Raw genomic sequence first — 14,532 nt, 5'->3', positions numbered from 1 at the left:
TCAAAGTGTCACTGATACGATGTGCCCCTGAATCTTTGTCGGTTTATCTTCTACCCTCCGGAGCACAGACGTCTTCCCAGAGCTTCTAAAATACTTGCCACTTCCTGCTTATCTGTTCTCATGAACACGATGTCATCAACCTCATCTACCCACGTGATGATCTGCGGGACGCACGGATCACCCAGGCCCCTTCAGACTGTATTACGGCGGAGGGCAGCCAGGTTTGCACACACCTCAGCAGGACTGTGGATCTGCCCTCTTTTCTATGTTACTGGAATGCTAACACTCCTGGTTCCGCTCTCTGATGGAGATGGAAAAGGATGTAATTGCCATGTCGGTGACTGCAAAGCTCGTAGTTGAGTCTCTGTTGATCTGCAAAGCAAAGATCCCGTATTTCGGTCTAGCAACTGCAGTTAGAAGTATTATTTGCCTGGGTTTGTGGTTGCCTGCTGTTAACCCCCAGGATCAGTCTTACTGGAGTCTGCACTGGTGAATTTCAGGGAGAAATTGTAGGGACCGCCAGCCATGCATCCTCTAAGTGTTAAGGGAGGCACTAATCATTGTCATTTCTTCTAGAATACGATGTTTGGGTTTGCTATTTTGATGATGGGAAGGAGAAGTTTTAAAAGATTCCACTTATAATTCTACTTTATTTGTCAACAAGTGAGTTATGTTTTTGCATTTACCTGGAGAGGAAAGAGCCTGAGCGCCTCTTCACTTGGGTATCAGTTCTTTTGCGATGTGCCTGCCATGTCTTTGCCCACTTTTTAAATTGATTGTCATTTTCTTATTTATTTGGAAGAATTCTTTCCCTTATTGGCCTTTTAATAACTGTTTTGAAGAGTGTAACACACCTAGAGAAGCACGTACTTATCATAAGAGTAGAGCTCAATGAATCTTCACGACCTGAACAAGCTCATGTAAACAGATCAAGAAACAGAATATTGATAGAAAGCTCTCCTTACTGGCTGGTATCTTTTGATGAATAAAGGTTCTTAAGATTAAGGTGTTCTAATTTATCAGTCTTTTCATTTAAATTAGTGCTTTTTGTAAACTGCTTAAGTCTTTGCCAAGGTCATGAAGGTATATATCCTCACATTTTTTTCTAGAAGTTTTATTGTTTTCTAGTGCATGGTTTAAATCCATAATCCTTTGGGAATTGTTTGTTGTATATACCATCAAGTAGAATCAAGCCTTTTTTTTCCAGGTAAATATCCAATTGACCCAATGCCAGTCACTGAAGAAAGAACCCTTTCCCCAATGACACCTTTGCCATAAATTGACCATATATGTGTGAGTCTATTTCTGGACCCAGTAGATGGAACATCTACTCTGTTCCTTTGCTCTATTTGTGTACGTTTGCACCAGAAACACCTATCTCAAGTACTAAGCATGGCTTATGATAAACTTTGACATCCAAGATGCTTTTTGCTTAAACTTTGACATCCAAGATGCTTTTTGCTATTCTTGGTTCTTTTCATTCCCATTCAAACTTTAGTGTTAACTTGTTAATTTCTAAAAAAAAAAAAAAAATTCTTCATGGGATTTTGTTTCGGATTGCATTAAATCTAGTAGATACATTTGGGAAGAATTGAAATCTTGCAGTACTGAGTCTTTTATTCCATGAACATTTTTTATTTCTTCATTTATTAAGATCGTCTTTAATTTTCTCAAAATGTTATTTGTTTTGTATAAGTTTTACATGTCTTATGTTAGATTTATTCCTCAGTATTTCATATTTCTATGCATCATAAATGGTTTTATTTTAAAATTTTTTCTAATGTTTTTATCACTGGTTTATAGAAGTTCAAATCATTTTTAATAGTGACTTCACTGAAGTTGCTTCCTTATTTTAATATTTTATCTGTAGATTCTTTGGGGTTTTCCTCAAATACAGTCACGTCTCTGAAAATAATAATAGTATAATTTTTTTTCTTTTTCAGTCATCATACCTTTGTTTTTTCCTGCCAGTATTTTTAATTCAAATTCATACTTCCTGGTCCCTTCCCATGAGTCTGTGGTATTCTACCTAATTAGAAGAAATCAGTAGGAATACCCACTATGAATTTTCCATGGAAATGTTGGAGCATGTAAATAGTTTCCTTGGACTCAGGGATTTATAACTTCCATTTGTTTTTCTGTTTTATTCTTTTGGGGGGATGTACCCAAAATGTATCTATTGCTGAACCTACATTTTTAAATTAATTTTTATTGGAGTGTAGTTGATTTACAATGCTGTGTTAGTTTCTGCTGTACAGCAAAGTGATTCAGTTATACGTATGCATATATCCACTCTTTTTTAGATTCTATTCCCATATATGAACCTACATTTTTAATTGTGTTACATATCTTCTGGTAACTTGCACTGAGGATTTATTACTGTGGAAAGTGGAAAATAAGCTGGAAAATTTTTCTAGGGTCCAGTGTTCATTGTACAGATTTGGGGGGATTCAGAGTTCCCCACTTGATTGTACTCTCTCCCAAAACCTGAAAGGTCAGTGAATTTGACTTCTAAACAGACCTCCAGCAATGAGACTCCCATTAGCGTTATTGACTGTTGTTTTCCTCCATCACTTTTTGCATAAAATTTCATCCGTATGTTGTCATCAAAGGGAGTACCGTTTCCAATTAGAATTCAAGTTTCTAAATGGAAGCATTTTTCAAATAGGTGACCAAAAATTTCAGGTAACACTATAGATCCTTTAAAGATGTTTTAATAAAATCAAAACTGCAGGTATGAAATATGGCACTGAAAGGTACTTGGCTCATTGGTAATGTCCCCTGGAGGACTCTGAATGTTTAAAGCAACAGTTTGATTGAATAGAACAATAAATGCAGGGCTGAGTGTGCTTTTCCCCTTTCTTTCTCATCTCCTAGAAAAATATAGATAATAGAGCTCATTTATTTCCTTAACATTTCAGAGCTCCACAGATGGGAAAACACAACCCAGTGGAAATTATTTCTGGCAACCTTGAGAAGATACGTTAGCATTTTGTGGCATTTCTTTCAGTGACATGTAAAGCCTGGCTTTCCCTCATTGCAGTGTCACAGTGAAGTGTCACAATAAAGCCAAAACAGCGTGCCCTCAGGGAAAACGCGGGAAAGGGACCATTTTCCATGCTCACACAAAGGGTAATATTTATTATAAAGCCTTCCATTTTAGCTCCAAATGCTGCCTGGGCCATAGCTACTTCGCAGTGGAGAAACGCACAGAAAGGGAGATTTCAAGCAAATGTTACGTATAAATCGAATGTGATTTATGTGGATACAGATACCGTGTTTAAAAGTAGAATGCTTTTATGGACGCGCAAGCTTGGAGAGTCTGTGCAGGTGACGCTCAGCCTGGTTTTGGTGGAGTCCAAGGCGCAGAGAGTCAGAACCAGGAGTCCGAACAGCCCTGTCTTGACCTGTTTTTCTCACTCGCAGCACAGATGTCACCTTCTTTACCTACGACATGTGCTAACATGGGAATTATTATCCCCCTTTGTTGGCTAGGGAATTTAGTGTTCCAAAAGATTCAGTTATTCATTACAGATGACACAGCCGGTATTATTTAGGGAACTTCATACACAGTGTCAAATACAATACTTTATTTGAAGCTAAATTTGTTTTTTTGTTTCTTTTTTTTTCATTTTTTTATACAGCAGAATCTCATTAGTCATCTATTTTATACATATTAGTGTATACGTGTACTTTCGAGAAAACCTCAACGTCCTTTTCGTCCTTCCTTCCACAAGTTATTATTTGGACCCAAATACTGAATTTGATCTTTATTATCATTAATGTCTTCTCGTCACGTTCGTTCTACTGCTCCCAACTGTGGACATGTTGGGGGGCAGGGCGGTGTCTTCGCCACGTTTTGCAGCATTTTTCTTTGCTGCAGCTCCGCACCATCTCCCGATCTAATGAGTGTCCCGAATCACCGGGAGCCGCCCTGTGGTAGGCAGGTTCCTCCAGCTGGAGCGGTGGCTGGTTCATTCGGGTCCGACTCCACCCGGCTGTCAAAGGCAGATGGAAATTACCCAGGTTCCTTGTTCTGATTCGGCAACACGTAGGAGAGCGTGAGCTTTGGGGACCAGCAGACCAGACTCAAATATCAGCCCCACCAATTACGCGTCACGTGATTTGGGGAATGTTCCTTGTCTTTCTATGTAAACTTCGATAATAATATTAACAAGACGAAATCTCTAAGGATCTTACCGGAAGTACACATTCAGCCTCATCCATCACCCCAGCCACCAAAGGAAGGAATGGCGTTTGTCTGACCGACCAAGCCCACCAGCCCAGGTCTCTTTGATCAGTGTTTCCTGGTGCTGACGAAGCTTTGTTCGAATAAACTTTCTCAGCCCTTTTCCCAGTGCCCATGCTATGCTAACATGAGTGTTTAGAATCCACTTTCTTTCCCTGCTTTAATAGCTGAATGTCATTTGCCAGGAGCCTCTCCTTTTCTATAAATCTTCTTGGTTCGGGATAATGGTTAGTGGCCTCACTTGTGTATCTTCTGAGCATCCCGGATGGAAACGCACTTGATTTAGAAGACTTTGGTTTAGGGGCCTTGAACTCTCTGCACATTCCTGGGAACTTTGCCCTCCTACCCCTCCCCCTTCAGAGGTCTTCCCCCAGACAGAGTAGGCTCCTGCACGGGGGGTCTGCTTCTCTGCACTTTGCTCCCCTGACGCGGGACACGCGTGTTGTAGACTGTTCTCTTTGACAGGCCAGGCTCAGGCCGTGCAGGCCTGCACTTTCCAGTGTCCTCACAAAGGCATGTGCTCTCCTGCCCACCTGCTGAGGTGCTCTTCCACTCCATCGTCTGTGCGTGGTCACTTTATTATTTTTTTTTAAAGACTTTTTTGACGTGGACCATTTTTCAAAGTCTTTATTGAATTTGTTACAGTATTGCTTCTGTTTTATGTTTTGGTTTTTTGGCCGCGAGGCATGTGGGATCTTAGCTCCCCGACCAGGGATCGAACCCGCACCCCCTGCATTGGAAGGCGAAGTCTTAACCACTCGCCAGGGAAGTCTCCGTGGTCACTTTAAATTTGGGCTCATCAGAAAAATGTTGCCAAAGCACATTAGTTTATTTAGGAAACTCACTGTTCTCTTCTTTATTGGGATAATCTTCAGTTCTCAATGTTTAATCTTTTGTGAGAGATTTCTAACCCTCTTGGATTATCTCTCCTTCCAGAATCTCTTTCTTTCCCAGAAGGAAGAGTGCTTTTTTTTTCTTCTGAAGTTTTAAAACCTACTCCTCCAAATTCAAGAATTCACGTGTGATGCTAATTAAATAATTTTCACGAATGGGCCACCACTGGTGTTTCTCTGCATTGATGCTTCAAAACAATTTAAGGCCTTGTCTTAGTAATAATGCTGAATATTCAGTCTTCTTTTAGCGATGGAGTAATATCTCGTTACTCTGAGTCCAGATACTCTGCTCCGGATCTTTTTAAGTTTGCATTTTTCTTCAAAGAGTGTTTAATAAATACATGTCAGAGACTCAATGTTGGCTAAACCCTCTGGTCTTCTGGGTCTTGCCAAGAGAATGTTTGTCTTAACTTCAGCACATAGAGCGAGCTGCGTTAATGCCAAGTGAGCTATATGTAGGAAATCTGTTTTGAAAGGGCCATCCTCAGGAGGACTTCCAAATAAAACTGTACGAGAACAGGAGTAAGGATAAACTGCGGTCCATTTTTGTGAAATCCACTCTTATTTCTCCTCCTTTTATTTGTTTGTTCTGTGTGCCAAATGGGTAAGAACCAAACGGCAGAGTGCCGCGAGCATCTTTCCACTTTTTTCTGGGACTGGAGATGGGCAGATCAGATGTTCACAGCTTGTCCCCCCCTTAATGCCCTGTCTTTCAAGTCAGAGCCCGGGATATGGCATCTCAAGGTTGACATGCAACTGTGGCGGAGATAAGCAGTTCCAGTAGCAAACAACTCTCCGAAAAGCCTTGTGATTTATCCATACTGGACACGTTTTCTTGTAGCTGGTGGTATATTTTTCACATTAGCTCTTTCTTGGGATTAACAAACCAGTGCAAATCTTGTTTCATCCCTCCCTGGGTATTTAGTGTAGTGCCAGGCAAAGTACAGATTAACGTATGCTTACTCAGGATTAAGGATGATTTTTTTTTTTTTAGCTCTTCTGATCGGCAGTAAAGTAGAGTCTACACAGTTCAGTGAATTCAACGGATGGGCTGTTTTCGTTAATGGCGACAACTAACCCCAAACCTTGGGTCCCAGGTTTCTCTGGTCGTGCTTGGTGATGGTCGAAGGGCAGACAGCCGTGAACTCTTTCATCATGTTCTTAACCCGTCTCCGTTACTGCAGTGCTGCGCATGACTGCTCCACGGCCAAGAAGAGGAGAGCCGGGGAGCAGGCTCTGGGGGTGCCGGTCAACAAGAGAAAGTCCCTGCTCATGAAGCCCCGACACTACAGCCCCAGCGCGGACCGCGAGGAGGGACGGGCTGAGCGGACGGCGGAGGCGTTGGGGCAGGACGGCGCCCCAGACACCCACCATCACCCCGGCGCAGGTAGCGAGGTGGAGTGGCCCCAGCTTGAGTTCCTGCCTGCGCACAGACCCAGGCCCACCTCAGGGGGACGTGCCGTTTGTATGGTGGGAAAAGCAAACCCCAACGTGAGAGCAAAACCAGACATTGGTTTCCCTCAGCATCCACTAGTGAGGACCGGGTTTCCTTCCATAACAGTGGGGGGGTCTGAGCACAAGGCACAGAGCACAGAGCATCCTTGGCCCCAGGCACGGGTTTGGACTGTGCCTCTTTCCGAAGAAAATAAAAGCGACTAAGCCCCAAAGTTGAAGAGGACCTTAACTCCCTAATGGGGTGGATGTCTAGTCCCTGAAACATAAAACCCCTGCAAAGTAAGCTTTGAGACATTTCCGATAGGACGTATGAGACGCAGTCTCTATTTTGAAATTTTATTTTGTTAATTTTTTATTGAAGTACGGTTGATTTACAATATTATATTTGTTTCAGGTGTACAGCATGGTGATTCAGTATTCTTACAGATACACCATTAAAAGTTATGACACGATAATGGGTATAATTCCCCGTGCTGTACAGTATATCCTTGTTGCTTATCTGTTTTGCACGTAATAGTTTGTGTCTCTTAATCCCCTGCCCCTAATTTTTTTTTTGAAATTTTAGGATGTGCTTCTCCGCAGTTCGCGGTCACCCCCACTAGACCCTGGTTGTCCCAGTGCCTCCAGGACCTGGACCATCACAGACCACTTTGTGCATGAGGCTGAAATCGAAGGACATGCAAAATGTCTCAAAAGTTTATTTTAGAAAATACATGGAAATCTAAAGCTTGACCTTTTAGAAAATGAAACTAGATGTGTGTATGTTCTATTACATACACATTTTTTTCCGAATGTGAGTTTTTAAGGAATCAAAATATACAAAATAAGTTGTTACTTGAAAAGAAGTATAAATTATACAAACCGAAGGCAGCGAGCTTCTTAGATCATAAATATCTATCGCATATAGAATGGTAGTAATTGCAGTAGGTGTTAATAGAAAAGACATGAAAGCATATTGACTGAGTGAGCACAGATCTCAGATCACAATCATCAGATCTCCAGTCATCTCGGCTTACAAGTAATTGGAGATTCTGTAGTTAAAACAGTTGTATTCTGATTTGCTAGTGCTTGACTGAACTTTCTGGCTTTTGTGTAGTTAACATATGGCGTAAAACCTCGTGGCTCATCTGTAAATTATAATCATCCTTGACCTTTTTGTTTGTTTCCTTGAGCTGGTCAGTTTTTTGTTGTAGTTGATTCACGGAAATTGTAGGTTGAATCTAGTACTAGGGAAAGTCCTTGAGTCAGTATGGTTATATAATTCATCTCGCTGACATTAATTTACCAAGTATTTAAGACAATGGGCATCTTTTACACCAACACATTTTGCAGGCACCCTAAGGACCAGGACTGTACCTGCCCACCAGCTTCCCGCCTTCTTTTGTAGCTGAATGATCACTGTAGATGCTTGATAGTAACCGGGGAAGTACACTGTCAAATATTCTCAGTTAAATATTCACTTAGAAGCACGGATAGACTTCTATCTGCAGCTTCACAAATGTTCACTCTTTAGTATTAGAGCCACTACTAATCACAATGAGTATGTTAAATTCCAGCCGTAGTGGCTATTATTTTTGAATTCTTAATATATTCCGAGCACATAAATCACTTAATGCACCCAACAGTGACGTGAGTGTGTATTATTATGGCCACAACTTTACAAATGAGACCTACGAGGACAAAGGGATTTAATGCTAAAGGTAACACAGCTTGTAGGCGTTGGAAAGAAGATAATTAGGAAACAATTGAAGGACAAGCAAAATAACTATTTCCCAGCTAACCGTGCTCCATAATCCAGCCCTTCCCATGCTCTGACCACCTTTGGAAGGCAAGTTGGGCAAAGTCCCTACGAGGTCAGATTACGAAGTCCCATTTCCAGAAATGACAGGTCACAGATGCTTCTCTCCCTGGTCGAGAGAGGAAAAGTCTAAGTTGCTTTCAGCCCTCCAAGCAAGTGACCCCCCGCCCCCGGAAGGCAAGAGAGCTGAGCTTGCACCCAAGCCCAGCATGAGGGGTTTCATCTACCATCTCGGTCACTCCAGGCACCCCAAGGTCTTCATCTGACCAGGTGTGTGCCCAATTTTGTCTCAAGCAGGCGGTTCAGTTGATGAGAGAGGGTTAGGCTCACGAAGGCTGAGGTCATGAGCTTGAATCCCTTTAATGGCAAAATTGTGCCCCATGCCCTCCCCTGGCTGTCTTTCAAAGAGCTGCAGGTGGGCGTTAAAGACGATAGAAGAAAATTTGGACAAAACCATACAGATGCACAGTTTTCACTGGGGCAAACAGAAGGTGACCTTGCAGAGCCCTCAGGAGGCAGGACGAACTCGTGTGTTCCCAGTGCAGACGAGGGAAAGAAGCAGGGTGAGCCAGCGTGTGGGATCCTCCCGGGTTGTGAGCACGTGATCGTGATTCCAGGAAACCCGTCACACCTGTGGAGGCTCTGGGAGCTGGGATGATACTTTGACTATGTTATCTCTCAAATAACAGACAGCAAATAAAGGATAAGCCGCTCCCATTCTAAAACTCTGAAAGACAAATTCATCTTTTAGGGCTTTTATTCCCAGCAAAGTTGACATACTCAGGAAGCGTGGAAAACTAATTTCCCCGTAAAAGTCACTTAGATAGTTACAGAAACAGAACTAAAATCTGAAATCCAGTTGTACTAAAGGAATCAACCTCAAAACGTGATTTTCAGAGGACTTCTTTTGTTTAAGTTGTTTTGACGCAGAACAGTCGGTCCCTATGGAGAATCCGCTAGCAGGTCACTTCAGGATTACCAGACCCCTCAGAGGAGAGACTTTGGTTTAAAGCAAATCAACAGATGTGAGCTTTTACACATCAGGCCAAAAGGAAGTTTATTTATTTACCTTTTTGCTTTGTGAGGAAAGTATTGTCCTACTCCAGCCCCAGAAGTGCACCTGAGGAATTTTCTACCCCACGTTGTTGTGAGATGCACTTTGTTAGTTTTTGTTTGTTGTTGTGTTTGTCTTTATGTGTTTTTCTTTATACTTTAAGGATTGTTGCTTTTCATTACAAGTTACCTGACAAGTGTATTCTGGTATTTTCCTATAAATTCACTCTTGAAAGTATCCAGATATGGGAAAATAGTAGGCACCTGGCCGTGGGTCCGGATCTCAGCCCCCGCACTGGCTGGTTGTGTGAACTTGAGCAAGCCCTTGGCTCTTTAGAACCCTGGTTTCCCGCCTGTAACAGGGAGTTGAAAGTACTTTTCTTGTAGTTGGTGTGAGGATTAAATGAAATGAGTAACTGAACACCATGCCAGGAACATACCAGTTCATTGTCTTAGCATGTCACAGGGTCATCCAGTCATTGGGACATCAGATCGTCCTCGTTTTAAAGATGAGGACCCAGGACCCGGGAGACATCGGCCTGCCCGAGGCCATACAGGCAGGTGGTGCTGGGCCAACCACACGACCCCAGTCTCTGGACCTCGGACCCGGGAGGTCTCCCTCCACGCCATGCGCGGACCCTCCCATCCCCAAGGCAGTTGGCGAGCATAGGAAGTGTGACGTGGGTGATGGTGAACTGGGCTGAGTCCTCTTTACACTTGGACTGTGACCTTCCACAGCGGGCACGGTCACCACTTACTCTGAATGAAAAACGGGCCGCACCTTATCTAGGTGGAAGCTCCCATGTCTCCTCTGCCATTGCTAACTCTACCGTAGTAACAGGGAAGGGAGAAGCAGCCATCCTTCACCGCATACCTGTTGGGTGGCACCTGCTTTCCTGTGAGGGTGAGGCTCAGAAAGGGTGAGGAACCCATCGGAGTTGGCACAGAGACACACGCCAGGCCCAGAACCAAACGAGGTCCCTAACGCAGGGCTCTTTGGGTTATGTCAGTGGCAAAAGCACAAAACAGAGCACCGGACCACCCCGGAAAACAAAAACACACAAGCACAGAAAAAGTAGGCAGCCTGTTCCAAAGCTGGGGGGAAGGGGCGCCCCGTCGCAGATACGTCTGCTCAAAAGCGAACTCAACTTCTCTCTTTGTGACAATGACAGTGATGGCAGAGGGGGGTGGGCGCGTGGGAAGTTGGTCTGCAGGTTTGCAGGGCACCCCTGGAAACCCTGCGGGCGACGCACGAAGGCACTCCTACCAGCAGGGCTCCTCTCTTTCTGAAGAATAATTAATAAATAGTTTCTTTTAGCATATAACCAACAGTTGAACCAAACAATTATGTAAACTGGAAATGACCCAAAACGCTCGCCTTGGCAGCGGCTCGGTGACACGCATTGTCGGGTACACGTGCATTGCTGTCACCCCCGCCTCTCTGGTGATCTGCACTTAATAGGAATATTTTAAACTATGTAGCTAAGCAACAGAGGTAATTGTTGCTTTCTAGAGCTTTTGTTAGCACTCTCACACAGCCCAAATATGCATAATTAGGTATAATGTCTATAAGTCATTATTGTACACATGTGGGTAGTTAAGTGGAGTTGAGAGAATAGTTCAATGAATTGAGCATATTCACTGAAAATGCTTTTTATTTGTTTTCTGTAGTTCATAATATTCTAAAATTATCATAACCCTTTACACTTTCTCTTAACAGCCAACTGTGATATTGAGAAAAACTTCATTTGCATTTTAGACTATGTTTAATATATTATTTAAACCTGGAGTTCCTCTGATATGAATTCAGGAGAGGATACACCACCCGTTCAAATATTATGTGCTGGTTTCGCCAGCCTCTTTTCTAGGAAGTAAAATGTTAAATTTTTCAGTTTATGTTGAATAGATCCCAACAAAAGACTGCACTCTATAATCAGCATTATTTAAAGGGGCTAGTGTTGTGACTGAATTCTTCCCTTCATCCAAAAATGCTTTTAGTTACTATGGCAATATTTACTTGATCCGGGCAGTCCAGTGTTGATTTAGGGAGATAATTACCAGAAAGGAAGATGATGGAGATGCATTTTTGAGTGTCCTTGTCAGACGCAATGTTTATAAAAAATTAAACGAGACCCAAAAAAGGCACATTGTCTTCTGCGCAGACACCCTCTCCCGCAGCCCTTACACAGGATGGCTGTGCTTTTCTTTCCTCCCAAGATGTTTATTAAGGCAGAATGCACTTCACCTGGTGTCTCTAACAGTCTTTAAGGGGGCTTATTATTTTGTGTTCCCATCCGCCACCCTGCCTTTAGAGACACAGAAATAGTCCTGCTTCGTCTTCTTTTTGTTTTGTCTCAGTGACTGCCAGGGACCACTGCCTGGTTATCTGGTGCATTTCACAGCCTGGCGATCTCTGGGCGCCGAGCTCCCTGGACCCCGCCACGTGCGCGGCCAGGGCTGCACTGGCGAATCTGCACCTCAGGTGGTGTGTTTGGGCACTGGCGAATCTGCACCTCAGGTGGTGTGTTTGCACCGGGACAGGCTTGGGGAGGGTGACTGTACATATAAATATATACACACACACAATCTGTCACCCCGGCTGGGCCACTGCCAAGAGGGAAGGGGGTGACACGGACAGCTGCTCTAGGACAGTGGACACCCCATGGACGGACTGGCGCTTGGGGGGTGGGCGCTCTTCTCAGACCCAGGCCTTCTTTACCATCAGGACCGAGAACAACTGGTTAACATTCAGCATCCTCCAACCGTCCCCACTCCTGACTCATCTCCTTTTTACACAAGTGCGCGCACGTACCAGGACAGAAACTGAGCTACTATTCAAGATATTATTCCATCATGTTCATTCTCCCATTTACTTGCGTTTCCCTCGTTACGGCATTTTCGTGTGACAGTTACGACAGTGATGAGGGAGTCTCGAGAACCTCAGGCTTCTCTTAGTTATCGTCTCGTGTAGATGTGTATTTCAGCTAACATTCCATAAAATCTGAAAGTATGTTTGGGACTCTACGGAGGCAGAGAAAATCAACCTAATAAGCTTTGAAAATATATGGCCACGCTAGCAGAGAAATTCGATGAATACTTTCTTTTTATAATGTATAGTAGGACATATGCTTAATTTTCTTCCAGTTGACTGAGCTTTGCAAATATAAGAGGTACAGTAACACGAATTTCACATTCAGGACTCTGTGATGGTTGAGTATTTATTTCAGTAACTAGACGAGCTTAGCTCTGACATGCTGAAAATTAGAATAGCTCGTCTCTTTAAAGGCAATTCTCAGAATATTAAGGTCTGAGTTTTGTTTTGTTTTGTCAAGAGGGTATGTATTTTTCTACCCAATGTTTATATAATTGATGGAGTCCACATATTCACACATTGCATGTATTATATATGTATATGTCTATCTATTTATCTATCACTATAATTTCCTTAAAATGCTTTTTGTTCTTATTTTTCAAATATTGGCCTTTTTTCCCTAGAAGAAATCATGATAAAACCCATGGAGGAGAAGCTTCATTCAACTGCACAAGAAAATTCCGATGGGAAGGAAGACAGATACGGCCGTTATCAAGAGCTCGTGGTCAAATCGCTAATGCATTTGGGGAAATTTGAAAAAAATGCATCTGTTCAGACCATAAGTGAGAACTTAAATGACAGTGGGATCCAGTCTCTAAAAGCAGAGGGGGATGAAGTGGAGGAGTGCTTTATGGTTCATTCCGACGATGGAAAAGACAAAATCGACGATTCCCAGCTGCGGTTCTGTTCCTCCGATGACAACGAAAGTAACTCTGAAAGTGCAGAGAATGGTTGGGACAGCGACTCCAACTTCTCAGAAGAAACCAAACCTCAGAGCGTCCCAAAGTATGTTCTCGTGGATGATAGGAAAGACCTGTTGGAAATTCCTGAAATAAAAACTGAAGGTGACAAGTTTATCTCTTGCGAAAGCACATGTGATTCGGAAACAGAAAGGAGAGACCCACAGCACGCTCCCGTGGACCCGTCGGATGGCCAAGCCCAGCCCTCGTTCCCTGGGAGTAAGGAGGATGATCACAGGCACGGGTGTCCGGCCGCGGGGGTGGAGGAAGCCGCTGCCCTGGAGAAAGCCAAGGGGAACTTGAGTTTGCTGGAGCAGGCAATCGTCCTGCAGGCTGAGCGAGGCTGTGTTTTCCACAGCACCTACAAGGAGCTGGACAGGTTTCTTCTGGAGCATCTCTCGGGGGAGAGGAAGCAAAACAAAGTCATTGACGTGGGCGGAAGACAAGTCTTTACCAGTAAACGTAAGCCACCGATTTGCTTCTATTTTATTTAAAATTGCTTTAGAGGTGAGGGGGGGGAATGAGTAAGATTTGATCGCTTCTCCCAGATAGCTTTTTGACAGCACAATTTAAAAACCTAATTTATATTTTAAAATTAACAATTTTTTTTCCTACTCAATAGATTGTTCTCAGATTAAAGCTTGGTCGGTTTGTAGCGTTTTAACTCACGCGAAATAAAGACCTGTATTTCTTCTAATAGGACTGCTTTTAAAAAATATATCGTGCTTGTTAAAAAATACTATATTGGGTATGTTAGAAGTACATTTGTATTTACTGGATTTTAAATCATTTTATGGATCAAATCATTTCCAGAAATTTAATTTTTCTTTCCCACCCTCTTTCTGGGATCATCTGCTTATTGGGCCTCTCACTGCTGTGGCCTCTCCCGTTGCGGAGCACAGGCTCCGGACGCGCAGGCTCAGCGGCCATGGCTCACGGGCCCAGCCGCTCCGCAGCATGTGGGATCTTCCCGGACCAGGGCACGAACCCGTGTCCCCTGCATCGGCAGGCGGACTCCCAACCACTGCGCCACCGGGGAAGCCCCATCTGACTGCTTTTGAGCTTCAAAATAGTGTCAAGCTACCTGGAAGCCAGGCAGGATGCTCCGATCCTTCTTAGGACAAGACTGGATGCTAATGCCTTTATAAGCCTGTGCTTTTACAAACTCTAACTGAGGGTCCACAAATGTCTGGACCAAACTTGAATGAGACAGTCAGTGTGTTCGGAGGAGACCTTAAAACTGATCCTCAGAC

At 43.4% G+C, this 14,532-nt stretch overlaps 1 protein-coding gene across 1 annotated transcript in view; it reads left to right on the top strand.

Annotated features, from left to right (window-relative positions):
- Positions 1–6,261: 6,261 nt before the first annotated feature.
- ST18 (ST18 C2H2C-type zinc finger transcription factor) overlaps positions 6,262–14,532 on the top strand; it is a 65,916-nt gene continuing 57,645 nt past the window's right edge. Inside the window, exons 1-3 of the mRNA XM_024742560.1 lie at positions 6,262–6,529; positions 12,944–13,325; positions 13,410–13,741. Coding sequence (XP_024598328.1) covers positions 6,262–6,529; positions 12,944–13,325; positions 13,410–13,741 — 982 coding nt within the window. The remainder of the gene's footprint in view (positions 6,530–12,943; positions 13,326–13,409; positions 13,742–14,532) is intronic.

Source organism: Neophocaena asiaeorientalis, unplaced genomic scaffold (assembly GCF_003031525.2).
Source record: "Neophocaena asiaeorientalis asiaeorientalis breed wild unplaced genomic scaffold, Neophocaena_asiaeorientalis_V1.1 scaffold226, whole genome shotgun sequence".
In the NCBI taxonomy this organism is placed as follows: Eukaryota; Metazoa; Chordata; class Mammalia; order Artiodactyla; family Phocoenidae; genus Neophocaena; species Neophocaena asiaeorientalis.
Note: the sequence above shows the minus strand (reverse complement) of the source record. Positions and strands in the feature narration are given on the sequence as shown.